The sequence below is a fragment of the Anticarsia gemmatalis genome, chromosome 8 (genome assembly GCF_050436995.1).
Source record: "Anticarsia gemmatalis isolate Benzon Research Colony breed Stoneville strain chromosome 8, ilAntGemm2 primary, whole genome shotgun sequence".
Taxonomy (NCBI): Eukaryota; Metazoa; Arthropoda; class Insecta; order Lepidoptera; family Erebidae; genus Anticarsia; species Anticarsia gemmatalis.
The window spans coordinates 11,557,664-11,575,433 of record NC_134752.1 but is presented as its reverse complement, the minus strand read 5'-3'; the positions used below and the strand labels follow the sequence as shown (position 1 = coordinate 11,575,433).

The 17,770-nt window shown below is 34.9% G+C and overlaps 1 protein-coding gene across 1 annotated transcript; it reads right to left on the bottom strand.

The window, feature by feature from the left end:
• Positions 1–103: 103 nt before the first annotated feature.
• On the bottom strand, positions 104–17,363 carry LOC142975101 (integrator complex assembly factor Brat1-like). The gene is made up of 5 exons (XM_076117775.1): positions 16,992–17,363; positions 4,884–6,316; positions 3,682–3,886; positions 1,923–2,098; positions 104–1,467 (listed from the first exon to the last, which is right to left on the bottom strand). Exons 1-5 carry the CDS (start codon positions 17,116–17,118, stop codon positions 586–588), a joined length of 2,823 nt encoding a protein of 940 aa, XP_075973890.1. The 5' UTR covers positions 17,119–17,363; the 3' UTR covers positions 104–585.
• Positions 17,364–17,770: the final 407 nt, after the last annotated feature.

The following is a 17,770-nucleotide window of genomic DNA, read 5'->3' as shown; positions in this document are numbered from 1 at the left end:
GACATTCATTCGTAACGGTAATTATAGAAAATGTTGCATGTAAGAAAGTTCTTAAGGTTTATTTTAAGAATTTAAGGAGGGAGGTATAGTAAAACTGAGTAAGTAAACTATAAGAAAAGTATAATCTCAAGATTACAGCAACGTTACAAAATACTAGATTTAAATCGCTTCCTGATTTGTCGATGTTGTATCTGTTTTGTACCAATTAGACTTACAGAGCTCCTTTTATATTAATTTATAATTAAAAGGACAACTCTTGCTAGTGTCTTGGTCACCGTAGCAATCGAATCATACAAATATTTGTGTTCCTTTGTGGGAGACAATTCAAAATACCACGTTATACGTACTCCCATCTAACGAGTGCGTCATAACGGCAGACACTGCACCGACAAATCTTGAAACAGAAAACAATTTCACATTAGGCATACTTTATGATACGTTTACGATATGGTACCAACGTATACACACAAATATGAGATCTACATATTTTAACCGGAACTTATGCACATCTTAAACGGTCGAGGTCGGAGAAAATTATAACGCGTCAATAAATATGCCTTTAGTAAAACCGTTTGTATAAAATACTCAGTAACAATCTAATGAATTAACTTCATCGTTCACTTCGTACAGACCGAGCATATCGTCTAACAACGAAGACATGCTCCTTATACCATCGTTCCACTTCCTCTTCTCTTCAATAACAGCTTTAAAGTCCGTATTTTTAAGATAACTTATAAATAAGTATGGCGAGGCGAATTTCAGCAGTTTAATCTTTGGTTTGAGAGGCGCTTCGCCTTTATTCCCTTGTATTGTCATGTGCCTTTCGTAAATATTCGCTAGTAAGTTTACATCATCGGCGTTTAATATGTCTTCGATAACGTGTTCCGGGCTTTGAGCGTCAGGCATTTCTTCATTGTCGTCCGCATCTTCCGGCTCTTCTTTGATATGACAAGTTAATTCCTCCACGCTCCTCAATTCTCCAGACTTAGGTCTCGCACATTCATGCACTTTGTACTGTACAAGTATATCGTAAAGTTCTTGCGCGGTGGATAAAGTGACATCCATAATTTGCACTTCAGTGTCATCATGAAGTAACTTTACGAACACAGTAAGACAACCAACAGCGGCTAATTCATCTAGAATCTTTAGCAGTCTTTTTTGTATCTCCGTTTCGTTCAAAGTGACGATTTTTCTAGTTTCTTTTGAAAAAGTTACGGGTGGGAATTGTCCGTCTAACATACCTTGGTTCGTGAGGAAAGACTGGTAGACGATTTTCCAGAATTTGAGTGCACTAACTTGGACCTCCCAGTGGAAGTCTGTGAGAGCAGATGATACCATGTGTTCGTATAGCGTCTGTTTGAAGGCGGGAGTCAGCTTTATGTTCTGGTACAGGTCGCAGAGCAAGTTGCAAGCTTCTTTGCGAACTATGCCTTCTTCGTTGTATCGGAGGATGTAGAGCAGGCGGTCCTGAAACGTTATGAAGCAGTATTAAATAACAATAGAATGATAGCGTGTACATAATGATCAGAGTCGTAAATATGTGTTCAGTAAATTATACTTAAAGTAAACCTATAGTTTAGCAGTATAAGGTCCGGTTTGACTGCCTCTGTAGCTCAGTGGTTTAGGTCGACACGCCGCAACCGGAGGTCGTGTTCGATTCCCACAGGGAACAATAATTTGTGTGATCTACAAATAATTGATTCGGGTCTAGTTGTCTACTTTGTGTCCGTCGTTGTATGTTTGTTAAAGTCCACGAGACGAAAGGGTTATTCTTAAAGCGCGACTTGCCTTTATAAGAAAAAGAAACAAATGGATCACCTTAATCGTGGTAGTTATGAACTTCAAATATTCTTGCTAACACGTTCTCAATACCAAAACGTCCTAACTACATTCACTCTCAAGGCACATCCGTCACATCGTACCTGTATATCAGGGTACTCTGCGACCAGCTTGTCCCACAGCACACTGATGCGGCTGGCGGCGCCGATGCACTTGAGCGCAGACACTTGCACGTACGACTCGTAATCGTTGAACGCTATCGTCGCGGCCACGTTGATCAGGTTGTGCTCTAAGATCTGCTTCTGGAACGGTGGGAACTCTGAAAACGTATAACGGAATATATTAGAATAATTAAGATAAGATGCAATAGGATATGGGAATTAAAAGTTTATAGTACTTAAGCTGCACCGAAACGTCAGGCATTCTAAAGTAAGATGATTGTGTTAATATTATTTACTAGCTGACCCGCGCAACTTCGCTTGCGTCACATAAAAGAGAATGGGTCAAAATATTCCCTGTTTTTGTAACATTTTTCACTGGTACTCTGTTCCTATTGGTAGTAGCGTGATGATATATAGCCTATAACCTTCCTCGATAAATGGACTATCTAACACTGAAAGAACTTTTCAAATCGGACCAGTAGTTCCTGAGATTAGCGCGTTCAAACAAACAAACAAACAAACAAACTCTTCAGCTTTATAATATTAGTATAGATAGTATAGATTATACAACACGAAATAATAAAAGTTAGGCAGTTGAGATTACTTATGATTCTTAAGTTAAGTTTCTTTTCTACATTTATTTGATATCACGAGTTGAGATGAGTTTGTTTTTTTTAAACATTTGTTAAATTTCAGGGTTTCAAGTAGTTGCGTGTAATAAAATTGGTTACTTTATATTTTAGGAACTCTTTGAATGGGTAGGCGTGTTATACATATTTGATCCAGTTTATTTCAGTCCCACATAATATATAGTTAAGATATTGCTATTTACTAAAGACATTCTATCGAACTGTTGCCTTAAAATACTGACTAACTAAAATTATACACAGCTCAGACTCCAGACAACGTGATCACCAGTCACATGTAAGTTAGACCTCCCAGAGATAGCTCAGAACTATTTATCTCTATATTTTCCTTAAAAATCGTCAGTTACTATAAATAATTTTACAAAAGTTATGGGTCATTTGAGCTTGATAAACGATGTGCTGCGAAGGCCGGTAACTACTGCGCTATCGGTGTATTTGTACACCGTTGGTAATATATATTGAATGTTAAGTTATTGCCTTATTGGTCAGGTCCGCAAAGTAAATCAGGATTTTTTTCGAAATAGGAAAATAATTATGAACGCAAAAAAAGATTAATAATGCACGAGCTAAGTAGAAAAATAATGTGTTCCAGTATAAAAAAAAACTATACTTAAGTACGATTAAGATTATGTATGAATAAGATTATGATAACCCACCCGATTTTGACATTAGGACTTTCATTTTGATACAAAGCCCATTCTAAATGAAGTTACGCAGGTGGATCTGGTTTTTTTAAAACTATAATGACCCAATTTTTCTATATTTTTATTTTTCCTGTCATCTACTTTGTAGGTTGTACCATGATCACACTAACTTTTTATTCTTAAAATGTGTGTGTATGTTTGTCCTTTCTCACTTTAATTAACCAGGACCTAAACAAATTTTCTATTCCCTTTGGTGTGAAAGAACAAACTGTGTAATTCATTAAAAAAATCAAAAAGAAACCGCGATTGTTTAAAAGCCTTAACTGAACCAATTTTGTCGTGATCATATCTATCACTAAGAAAGACAGACCACTACTTTTAACGAAATATAATGAGAGCCGCAGGCATAAGTTACTGTCAGTGTCTGCATATATAAAAGGTAAAACTTACTAATAAAAGAGATTTCAGTGCACACATGCAGCAGTTCGAGCGCCGTGTCCCTGATCTCCCAGTGCATGTCGTGCATCTTCATGTAGATCAGGTTGCCCAGGTCGTGGATGGCCGAGCCTGGCTTCGAGTCCATCAGCAAAGAGAGGTTCGGCTGCAGGAACTTCTTCACCGTTAGCGTTATCACGTTCAGGGACTTCACCACGAACTGAAAATAGTAAAACCAAGTTTAATACCCCTGTGGTTTAAACGGTAGTGTACGATAGTTGCAATTTTGTTATCGGGGAAAAGCTAATGTCCGGTTTCTGAGGTACATTTAGCGGTAGTTTATCTATTCAAACTGTCATGTTGATATGAGCTTAAACGCTATTGAATAGATAAGCTACCGCTAAATGTACCTCAGAAACCGGGAGTTAGGGTTTTACTAATATCTGTTGAAATATTCACGATAGTAGTTTGAAGTTTAGAGCCGGTATATGACTGAAGACCTCTCCCCTATAACATGGAACCAACAATGTTGATGACACATATTACATTGTTTGTTAGTTGTTTTAACTCTGCCTACACCTCTAGGTATAACAGGTTTGTTATCATAAAATAAGAGAAATATAACTTAAGCACTGAACGGGTAAAATTGTGACCTTAATGTAAAATAGAATACGGGAATTAACGCGAACACGCATTTTACCTTAAAATGCCTAACGTTTCGGCGCAGGTTGCACTCGCCGTGGTCCCAGGCTGACTGGCTGTCAGCCAGCCTGGGACCACAATTCAAACAATTCGATTACCATTATACATTAAACATGCAACGCGAGAGTTTAAAAGTTATAATTGTGACCTTAATATCAAACTATTGATTTTGCACTTTATTGACACATACGTCGGACTGCAGCTGTTGATTGGCAAAAGGTGACTGAACTCACTTAATTTACAATATATCCTTATTTATTTATATGTACATTTTTTTCGAGACAATCCTTATTCTACACTTGATTTTAGCGGGAGACCTAAACGTCTTGATGGCTACGACATACGTGCCGTAAAACATTCAAACGCAATATTTTTATCGATCTGAAAAAACTTGCAGTACTGAACAGTACTAAGATATTCATAAGCGGGCGGTAACAATCGTTCTTTGAGCGAAGTTTTCACAGCTACGACTTTGCAATAAAAATATTTTAAGTACTTACGTAGTTAACACTCACCTTGCAACTTAAGTTCGGCCTCTTCAGAATATTACAAACGACGTTGTACAAACATATAATTTCTAAGCTCTCGTGCCAGTTTATATTGCGTTGAGAGACCAGCGACAACACACTGTCCATCACATACATCATCACGAGATCCTTCTGCTCACTATCTTCAAACGACTCTTGCAACTTGAGATCTCCATATATATCAACAGGGTTGTACTCCTGAAGAACATAGAATAGAGCTTGGAAGACTAAGTTGGCTTGCTCGTCGTTCAAATGCTCCTTTAAATGTATAATCTTCTTCACACTTTGGAGAATCACTGACAACGTGTCCAGCTCACAAGTAAGGTCCCTTAACGCGTAAGCTGCTTTCGCCGTGTACTCACACGACGCGTTCAACAACCTCGATATGTAATCACTAATTCTTATATCACTCACTTCCGACTGCAGCTTCCCGTACATCACAAACACCAGAATTGGCACTAAACTTATAAACAACAACTGATTTCTCATCTGTATCTTCGTGTTCGCACCTGGCAGCCACATTTGAGGCTCGTAATCCTTACATATCGTGTTCAGAATGATATTGCATGCGCAACAATAGTCTATCACTAATGACACGCTCCGACGCTGTATTAAATATTGGACAGTGTTGAAGTTTGAGGCCGCTGCCTCCAGGAACTCTTCGCCGGTGAACTGAACTCCTTGCACTAAAGGTTTTACAAGAAAAACCTTACCGAGATTAAGCCAAAATATTAATTTTATCATCAACAACGCAGGTTCTTCAGACCTGATAAAATCACAGGCTATATACAAATGCGAGGTTAATCTGTATTCTTTCGTCAACACAGTCATAAGTAAAGTTTTATTCTGTATTCTATTTTCCGTACTAACAATGCTATATAATATTTGTAAGGAAGGATCTATTTCTTTACATATTATTTCTTCCTGTTCACTGGTCAACGACTGAACATTTAAGAAGTCCACTTTGCTAATGGGATCTGTGAAATTATCTAATAGTAGTCTAACGCTTGCTACGTCGGCTAGATCATTTAATTTCCATATGAAATCGGCCATGAATTTGTATGTTTGCCGAGCGATAAACACCGTTGCTTTTTCATTGCATAGTTTAAGAATTTCTTTCCAGACACCGGTTTCAAGGAGCCACGATACACCTGAACTGTGATTGACTATAGCTAGGGCTACTTCCATGTGCGCCACTTTAATGCTGGGGTTAACATTAGGTTTGCATATTTCTTTAAATCCAGCTAGTATTTTGTCACCCTGTTTCATGAATATTTTGGCAAAATGTAGTTCTTTTTGTGCTGCGATAGCGAGCACCCTCGTGAGAAACACTTTGACCGTATTGTGAGCACGTTCCGTGTGTTGTAGGGCTTCGATGATTAAATCGGACATCAATGGTACTTTTTCGATGCATTCTGTCTCTGAAACAAAGACAGTATTTTTTGATTAGGCTAATCAAAATCTAGTTAAGTCTATTCAAACGAAAAATGAGCTCAAGTTCAATGTTATGGTCCAGTCCATAGCATAATTCTTTCGCTGTAACGAGTTTATACACGTATTTTTTATCATCCATATCAACGCCCGATAGCGTTCAATGTACAAAACGTACAGTCTTAACAGTCCAGATAATCTAAGTAATCAAAATAATAATATAAGTAATGATCAAAACCGGTTAGTAAGAATCAACAGATGCAATGAAAAACTACGCGGCAACTGAAGACAACCAATTTTATCTTACATAGAAACAAAACTAAAGAAATAATACGAATAATACATGTTTATATTGACGGGCTATTAACAACAGTTATGTCTACATAAAAATGCGAAATCAGGCAGTTTAATTCCGGCAGTTTACTTATTAACAGTCATTGAAACTGCGATTTGTCGTAAATTGCAAGTCATGCGTGTAACTTGCCGTGGCGTTTCGGGAGTCGCTCATATACATATCTCTTTATCAAATTTTATTCTGAACTTCGACTCGATTACTCACAAGATACGAGGCGTGACGTGACGATGCGAAACCGCCGCGTCATTACAACCAAGTTCGTGCAAGCTTTCGCACTGATAAGCTACTTTTTATATTTGTGATAACAACCAGCACTATTTCTGTTTGTCTTGTGACTGTCTGTTGAATGTTTTGCGATGTGGAAAACGCCGAAAGAATGATGTAAATTATGCCGTAAATGACGGAATGTGACGCAATGGTTTGAAAATGGTTGCTAAGCCATTATGATGAAATTTTTAGGCTTTTATTTTAATTATTTTGTGGATCCCACAGGCATTGTTTGGGGTTTGGAGAAACTATTAGTTCCTTGTAGAAATTCAAAGCGTCATAACGTTTACTATATCCTAATTCAGGACTTATCTTTCAGCCTTTCAGCGAGTGTTGTGATGTGGTTCATAAAAAAGCGTGGCAGTGAGTTAATTTTACCGTCGCGCAGTTTTGTCCGATGTTGTTGACATTTCCAAACCAAAGGTAGATTTAGCAACAATTTTAGATAACACCTAATTCTTTCTATCTTTGCTAATTGATTTGTGAGGTTCCAAGTTTTATCCGATAATAACCTAATCGAGAACTTGATAAATTCTCCTTACGTGAACTATCAATACGCTAAAGTAATACATCAAAAATGAAGTTTATAAGATTCCGTTATCACAATTGTTTTGGTTATTAAATAGGAGTGGACATAGATTTAGTATCGGATAACAATATCTTAAATTCTATATTTGTATTACATCACGTAGTCACACCATACGGTATGAAGTCATAGCCGTTTATATCGATAAGCAGATCATTGCACAGCAGTTTCTAATCGCGAAAACCGTTTATCGTTTTCAAGGGACTTACAAGGTTTTTTTAGCTTTCGTTACTTGATACACATTATGTAAAGAAAAGATATAACGGGAATGTAACGATGTATTATTTTTTTGCAACAGTTTTGAAAATATAATTATAGGCCTCGGTTATGTTCAAGTTGGGGCCAAGCCGTCCTGTAATCAAGGTTGGCGTCGTTCTTCTTCGTCTAGAGCACTCAGCACAGGTTCCTAAAGTGGGCGATACTGCCTCCTAGTGGGCGTTAAAGCATTTCGTGAGGGACAGTGAATGAGTCCAAAGACAAAAAAGATAACAAAAACATAAAATCTATGTAAATATCGAGTAAAGGAGCAATTAAGTAAGTAAGGAGTCGTTGAAAGTTTCATTAGTATACTTTGCAGGTTCTTTAGGTCCGACGTCCATTGTCGGGATCGGCAAGGAAAAGGCTCGCTCGGCAGCCTGACATGCAAGCAAACACTATAGCAAACTCAGTTCTTACATGCTTAAAGACTTGTCAATTCCCCTTCTAGGCGTTGCAGTATGCCAAAGCATAGTTCCCGACAATGTGCGCTTGCATGTAGAAATGCTAAAGGATCCTTTTCTTTGCCGATGCCGATAATGAGCGCCGGGCCTTAATATACCTGCATGAAAAATGCCAGAATTCTATAATTCTGCTCAGTTTTATAGACATGAAACACCGAGTTTGAAACAGTACAAGGGTAAAACAGGGTGTATGAACTGAGCATGCTAATGTGGAATTGATATTTGCCGCCAAAATCGACAGACAAAATGGCAATTCGACTAGGTTATTAATCGGCCTAGCCGGGAGGCAAAACTGAATATGTCTAGATGAACCCGATCAGCACAAGTTTCGGTAAATATTATCGGACCGAATATGTGTGTAGCACGGCATTTTTTTTTCGTCATGAAAATGCATTACTGCATGTCCTGCTCCAGGGAGGAAGCGGGGATCTGTCGGGCTCTCCCGCCGGCTAGGCGTTCCGGCTTTTAACTTTGGGCATACCAACTAAATACCTGACGGTGTTCCTTCAACAGTCACTATAAAGTGGCCAGGACGCGGTACCTCTAATTGGATACTCCGCGTCCCAGTGTAGCACGGCCTAGGCAACTAAATGCTAGAATCGTTAGCGAAACGATTCCTGAAGCTACTAGCCGGGGAAAAGTAACCCGTGTTAATCCCTCTAATCTATGGGCAGTCTAAGTGGATAGCGAATTTTATCTTTCCAATACATAACGATTTTAAAAGATAATCTATGAACTCATTTGTTGTTGTAATATTATAGGTATTCTAAGCACAAGTAGGTATACTACAGGTGACAAAATACGATTACTTGTAGATAAAGCGAAAAACCTTCGATAAAGTGATAAGTTACTATAAATCTAATCTTTTGGTTAGGGAAGTGTTTATTTTTTCATAACAATCAAATATTTCAGTTATTTGTTAACTTTATTTTTATCACTCGTTTTATTTTATCTAAAGGCGAGGGCTCACTTAAGACTTATGACGTAACCAGGCAGTAGTAGTGATTAAGTCATTATCTGATGTTATATCCAAATACTCTGTCACCTCGTTGAAGCACCGGCCTGTCCGATTTTTTTTTTATGCAAATTCACCTATAATAAGGCGTAATTTGTTTAAGCTACCTCATCTTTTTTCTTATCTTTTACGTAATAACGATTAAGAAAAACTAGCTCTCCACAGCATAAGGACGCCCTTCTCTCAAATAGGTAAGGACCTATTTTGATTGCATTTAATTTCATTGCAATTACCATTTTATAATCTGGCAACGTCAAACTTGATGATTAAGTACAACACCAATCGAAAGTAGCAACCAGAATGATAAATAAACTATCCACTTCACAAAAACTTAACATTTTTGTAACGTCAGCTCGCTAGTGTGTACCAGCCTCAAATCGTACAGTACAACCATACATTAAGAGATTAGAAAACATACATAATTTCCATACACATACATCATAAGCTACAGATAAGGACGAGGGTGTGTACACTATGTACATAGCTAATATGGCGTCTGGCAATTATTACATTTTGTTATGAAATGTGACACTAAAATCAACAGTCTGAGATAACTTTTTCCTTATTTAATCAACAATCTGAATCAAATGGTCTATTTATTTGGGTCAAATGAACTTAAGTAACAATAATTGAGTATAGAAATACTTTAAGGGGTACGGCGACATGTTTTTTTGGACAGATAGAAAGTGTTTACCATGTATATTTTGCACTTTAAAGCTTTTTAAAGCCATAACTTGAGTTTCGCGGAAAAAATTACAACATTTTTTTTACTTGTTGTTATTGTGAGTCTACTGTCATTTGCTTGCGGAATCTTCTCTATCATTACAAGTTCATACATACTATAATGCGAAAAGACTTTTTCTCCGACCTTAATATTCTTATTATTTCGAATACACACAGGTATTTCTACTGCATCTTGAGGAAAATTGTACATGTTTCTATTGTGTATGCAAACAGGCTAAGCTTGTAAACGCAGTTGAGGTATTCATTCACCTGTAGTGGGTAATAAAACCTGCGTAATGTTTTACCTGTAAGCTAATGAAAAATGTGTAAAACACGATTAGATTTTGAACATTGTATTCAACTACTGCGCTTGCTCGACGAACTGACATACGGCCGTTTTAAATTTTCTGTCAAAGGTTACAGATAGCTATCTTCGACTAAAGTGATCTATCTTTGACTGTTCCGGTTGCAATTGCTATCCATGAGCGGTCATAAAGAGCGAAGTATAAACTTATAAGTGTCTGTATTTAGTAATTAATCTGTGGAACAGATAGAGAATAGAAACTGACCATAATGAGTCATGCATGTTGTATATAAAAGGCATAATAATTATACAAATACAAGAGTGACCAGTAAAAAAAAACAAAGAACAGCGATGACACGCCAGATTGTAGGAAATTCTGAACTCATCACTGGCGAATTGATTCAATTTGCGACGGTTGAAAGACACCAACCATGAAAGGAAGTTCGGAGAGGCACTTAATATCAAAACAGTAGCAAGTTCATCATGAAACAATACTTAGCAAGCGTTGCGAATTCGATGATTGGTTGTATTCTGTTTGAAGCCATAATAATGAATAAAATGTGTAGTTGGCGTTGATGTAGCTGTACGCTCAACGAATATTATTCAAAACAAGAAAACGTTTTTCTTTTGTTCATTTTCTGTTTTGCGATTATTTAAACAACATGGGTTTTTCAAAGTTCATCGACCTATTGTAACAATATGCTCGTGCAACCAAAAAACATGGGTATTTTTAGTTTTTTACAATAACTATGCGAACAGTCGCGATGCAAAAGTCTTGGTGATTATCTCATATAAAGATACATCGATTATAAGTATACAGGTACAAATAATACTAGTATTACCGACTGTTCTTCTATAACAGGTAATTAAACTACACTTAGTTTCATTTCTGTCATGTAGGTCGCTATTTTACTATTGCAAATAAGGTAAACGTGATGGAAAAATACTTTCCGTTGAATGAATGTTAAAATTGCTCTGAAGTATGTGTGACCAGGTGTTAAGGAAATTAAAATGCATTCTTAATTTTTCACTGAAACAATATAGATTTTATTTGACTATCTGTTGCCAGCTTACTTTTCTATTTATATTTTCTCTGTGGTGGACACTATTTCAATCTCTAATTTTGAAATTTAGAAATTAAGACGCTACTTAAATTGTGTAACATAATGAGTAAATATTCGTATTTGGTAAATGCAATGTTTTAAACGGCTTCTAAAGCAATATGTTATTGTGTTTTCTGTTTCTATTTATACTCAATACGTCACGTTATTTTTGGCAGCTTAAGCATTGCAATGTAATCTTTTTCTATCCATATTCAATAAATAACTCCATTTATATGCAATATTAGTGAGTTATTACAGCTTCATTTAAGTTTAATTAATTACTGAGACTGCCCCCAAAGGCATAGCTTGCAATCTGTACGAAATGCAGCATACAGGCGGCGGAGAAATACATTATTAGCAACTAAATACTTATAGAATTGGCCAATACGGTTCCATAGTTATAAAATCTGAACGTTCAACTAAAACAATCCACCTTTGTTATGGCGGATAAGCTGGTTTCAGGTACCAGTGAGAAACGAATATTTTTATGTGCTTACAAGGTGTTTTATTAGATTTACTTCATCAACATACTGATGGGAAAACCTATTCTTACTTTTTCCTTAATTGTGTTAGCTTTAATTGTTATTTACTTTACTTATGCAACTCTTATTATTCTAAATCGCTTATATACATAGCACAAATATGACTGACTGACTGATGGACAACGCACAGCCGGAACTACTGAGGAGCGAGTGTAGAGGAGCAATAAGAAAGGATTTTTTTATATTCCCTCACGAAAGGGGTGGAATTCCAAGCGGATGAAATTGCGAAAAGATAGGTTATTTATATTATATTTTCGCTACCTTTGAAAAATGGATGGCTAGGGTAATAATAAGCCGGTACAAAGAAAAAATGGTTTATGTTTGCCCTTGAGCTCTTTTTTGTTTAAATCTAACGGAAAACGAGTTCATGTTAGTTTTTCTAAAGTACAATGGTCAATATGCCAAGTCTTCGTCCCACATAATACCTCTATGTGCGCGAACTTATGGCTTATTCTTTTCAACTAATCATATCAATGAAGGTCAAGTAATTTCAAAGCAATACCGGTATTTAATTGTAGAAAAACATTATTTTTTTCAAATAATAATATTATCCACGTGCTGGTTTTTATCAATTGACATATTAGTTTATGCGATAATGCATTGATTAACCACCACTTCAAAATAAATATTGTTTCACGATCAATAATATCGTTAATCTTTAATAAAGATTAAGTATTATGTCTTATTATATACTGCACATTAAATAAGTGTGTTGATTGCTTGTGATGATATTATGTCATAAATATAACTGTTTGTGATTGTATGTATTGAGATTTGTGTAAATACTTAATAAAGACAAGGCTATTTCTGTATTAAAACGGTATTATAAATACTAATAAATTCGTACTTAACCCGCAGATCTGGCAACTATCGGCCCAGCCGAATTCAGAACAACTTTAGTGACAATTTTGTCTTTATATTTACTCAGCTGGTATCATCAATCAGTTAAGAAGACGTAAGCTTTTCCCATAGATCATAATATCATTCCATAATACCGATGACATTCTGTTACGTTGTTTTGTGATTTACCTAAGTTTAGACATAGAGGCATGTGGTCGAGGGACTTTTAAAAATTATTAAATTTCCTTAAACCGTTGAAAACATTTCGCAGCGGTCTGCATTCTATGTTTAAAGTTCATAGTTTGACGTTGAACGCCGCGGTCTGACCGCTTATGTTTGTAAAGTATTCTAAGAATTAATAGATTACAGAAAATGCGAATTCTGAACTTGGAACCCTGACCACTAGACCGCGTGAAGTGTGACTGGCGCCAAACTATTCATATTATTGTATTGATTGTGGCATATTTATCTATCAGGCACCCAATACGCGGCTAACGACGGCGGTGTTATAGAAAAAACTACTGTACATATGATATAAAAAACCGACCTTGGTATTATTATTTCGATTCTCTATAATTATGTGCACGAAGCAGCTTTACTATACACATAAGTACTCGTTTAATACAAAACTATTGGAAAAGGTTTTAGTACAAAAGCAATTATGTACGAAACGACTTTTCCAATTGTTGCTTAAACCTTGAAAGTTGTCAACCCTTCACTTTTACTTTACGAAGAGTAACAAAACAGATAAATATTGACGATTGAGAGAACAAGGTGCATATTAATTGTACATCGTCATAGAGCAGTTGTTTATATACTTATAATAAATTGTATTGACTTTTTCACGGTATTTTATTTTTTATTTGCACATACGTCAATACAGACTGTGAAAATAGGCTTTTTAATTTTATGCGGAAAATATTGCGCATTATTTATAGCGGTTTTATGAGAAACGAGGTATGTATGATATTTAATTTGACATTTCAGGAATAAAGAATAGAATTACGCTTAAGCTACGAGTTCACTAGGTTGGAATCGGAGCGTACGGACCGTGAGGATATGTTAATTCGCTTTAATTTCTATGGTTCTTAGTACTACTAAATGCACCTCGATCGGTCTAAATCAAAACAAGTAATCCTCCGTCCGTACTCTCAAATTCTGACCCAGTGAATGCGTAGCTTTATTAGTTTCTGAGTTGTTTTTCTTGAACTTAAACTGTTGTTGAGTTTTTAATTCTTTGTTTGTGAATTTCAGGACAATGCGATCCAGAAACATCGACTTAAACTTTATTTTTTAAATAAGTAATCAGTATATTTTAGTAACATTATATGTGGCTTACACAGTGTATAAAAGAGTATGTCACAATAAAATTGACACGGAACTAAGACTGGAACAAGCCGCAGTGCGCCACGTAAAGGAATCATTTCTATGTAATACATAAGTAATTAAATAAGATAAATATTGTCGTAGTGTCAAGAAAAATCTTTAAACAAATTTTGGATATAGTCTGTCTGTGTAATTTATTTATTTTTCGTTATCAGTATGAGAATGTCCAGGTGTTCATTGCATGCTTCCTTTTTTTTACTAGGCTCATTAGTGATTGTCAATGCCAGCCTTTTGGAATGGATAAATAAATAAAACCTTTATATTTATGGTCTACATTTTTATAGACTTTAACAATCATTTATTGTGCCAGCCAGTTTAACTTAGTAAATTGAAATGTTGACTTTTTTTATTTATATTCAGATTGTTGTTTACTTTTTAGGCTTATTTTTTATATTGTTAATACAAAATAAATTGGTATTCTGAATAAAATAAACTTTTTTTTCAAATCTAATAAATTACATACTTACTTAATTATTATATTTTAAGTTAGAGAGAATATCTAACATAATATATTATTTATTATGGTACCCAAGATTTGTTTTTTATCAGTGTTATCAACCAAAATAATGTCATAATAATAATCTTATACATAAGGTTCCTGTTTACAATAATAGTTCAAAAACTTCCTTGTTTGATTAGTTATTTATTTTTTGGTACTTTAGTTTGTAGTTTTTTGATTTTTATTAGATAAAAAAGATGGTTCCAAAGGTATTTTTCATTTTGTCTATTATGTTGTAATCTCAGTGATTACACTTTATTTTTTCCTACTTAGATATGTATAAAAATTCTATTATTAAAAATACCTTTTACCTTCAGGGGGCTATTGTGTATCTCAGTTGACAACATTTTGAAAGCTACTATGCTGTACATTGTTTTCTCTCTTACATTATGGTGATTAACACATAACATACAGTATAACGACTATTAATTTGACATGAACTCGTTGTCAATTAGGGTGTCAATTATGCATTACATAGTATATTGACTATTAATTTGACAGGCACTCATTGTCAATTGAGGTAGTCACACAATATGCATGCCAACCCTTCCATTACTGGTTGTTCCTGATTATATTCATAATAAGACATGAAGAGCATAACATTAGAATTTTTCTCGATAAATAGAGTTTAGTACTTGCTTGGTAAATGGCAATAGTCTCGCCTCTTATTACATAGGATTAACATTGTTAATTGCGAAAAGTTGGTCATACACCTAAGCCTACATTTTCAGGTATCATCATCATCATTGGCCTGTGTCCATCTATTGCAGATGATTCAGGTGGCGTCAGATAGAGGAATATTTGTTACAAAGTAACATCTTCGTTCGTGGCTTAAAAGACCTATGCGGGAGTGACAGCCGCGACCGCAGTTTTGGCAGATGAAAGAGGCTGGGGTCGATGGGGGATTTGAAGCGCGTAAATGTAATTTCAGGTATAACATCCATGATATTATGTATGTACGTAAAATGTGTAAATAACCAACTTGAAACATGGTTGGTTACAATCTACTTAATCTTATTTATTATCCACAACACAATATGTGTGGTCTAATAAAAATAAAAGATTATTGGTAATTAATTGGTTGTCAGTTTAGTCATTTGATGAGATTACAAGATGACTCTTACATTCTATAAATATAAATTGCATCAGAAGTAAAATAAAATAATTGATCACAGTAAGCATGACAATACAAAACTGACAGAATTATTATATGAATACTGATATATGTCCATATTTATGCAAAAAGGAACCACACAGCAAATACGTACTTTTGAGATATCAAAGGTTTTACAAAAACATGTGCAGCTCTATCAGTTGTAGTTGGTTCTGTTCTGCTTTTAATAAACCTTATTTCTGAGGCGAAAATCGCGTCGTTCTTTTTTGTATAAGGTTTTAGACCATTTTTATATTAGTATTCCGCTAAAAAATAAAAATTGAAAAATTGTCGTGTGGTTCCATTTTGCATAAATACGGACATATAATCTTGAAAGTCTTTGAAAATATTGCTTTATTTTCAAAGTCGATATTAAACTAGTTGTAAGTTATAGAATCAAATTGACTCGCATTGTACATTTTTTAATAAATCTCACTAACTTAATAAACAGGTAAGAAGTTCTACATAGTAATTCTCATTTAATAAGTTTCTACAGTTATGATAAAGAACCCTTCACTCCCTTCTGACCTTGAAACCGCAGTTGTATAACCGTCAATACAGATAACATATAAAATACAAATTATTAACATAACACATGTTTCAGTAACTACATAACTTATTATTTGATTAAGTTATTTAACATGAGAAACAAACACTACATAATATTTTTTGTTGTCAAGTAGGCTTTCTGGAAGACAAAAAGTTTTGCACACTAAGTTTTTTTTTACTTATAATAATTTAAAGTGAGGAATATATGAGTGTGGAATGGAACCTTGTAACCAGACAATATTTTTATATGCTGTCAATGGAAAAGAGTTTTATAAAAATGTACTTAGCATAGGTACAAGCATACCTTCTATTATGTACTTAATCCTTTACTTGTTAATTTGTACTAAACAGGTTAGCAGTATCATGAGTAATGACTTTAGGAACTTTGCTGCAACATTCTAGTGAATTTTACAAGGAAAATGTGAGAATATTCTGCAAAGTAAACATGTGCACACTATATAACTTAGCAAGAGAGTGTTTGCTTACATAAAGCATTGTACGCACTAATTGCAAGTACTATTTGTATATTACTGATTATATGGACAGATACCAATGTTTATTTATAATCATTGACAGAGTTGTTATCTTAAAATGCGAAGTAATTAACAGTTGTGAAATACTTACCGGGATCTGAGAAGTTAGATAGTTTGTTGATAAGCCCGTCCACGTAATAATTGTCCATAACATAATTAGGTTCAGCAAGTTTTTCAAACAAAAGTTTTAACTTATTTTGTATTTTAGCACATTCCATTTTGACCGTGTTGTTGTTGCACTTATCATGAAAACATTCTATTATAACACACGCGGTTAGAACTTCCTAATGTATATACGTAGGCACGTTGTAATTGTATTATAAATTTATTCAAGGCACACCAAACATTCCTCATTAATTGAAGATGTTCAGAACTCAAATGAATACAAAAAAGTTTGTCGGTTCTCCGGCTACCGCTGCTGAGGTGCGCCGCAAATCCACAAATGAAATCAAAAACGAAATGACAGTTATTGTCAATGTGACAGAATGTCAAAATAATACCACAGATTGTAGATATAAGTACTTGTAAAATGCACTCCGGTTTTGTTTATATTCCTCCTTTTTATTTATAAACCCTTCAGTCTTTTCAACTCTGCATTTTACGCCATATAATACAAAAAATCAATACAAAGACATGTATGCACGTTTAAGTATAATAATTTGTCTTTGATTCGAGAAAAAGAAATAATAAAAATGACGTATAATGACAGAAGCAAATTCTCGTTCAGAAATTTAATGTAAGCCTTTTGGAAGTTTTAAATTAAAACAATTTGAACTATGTATAAACATGTCTAAAACGCTCCTTTTATCGCGGTCCCGCTCACAAACTTCTTATTTTACTAAATAAGTTGCCCGCATTTCTCATAATTTT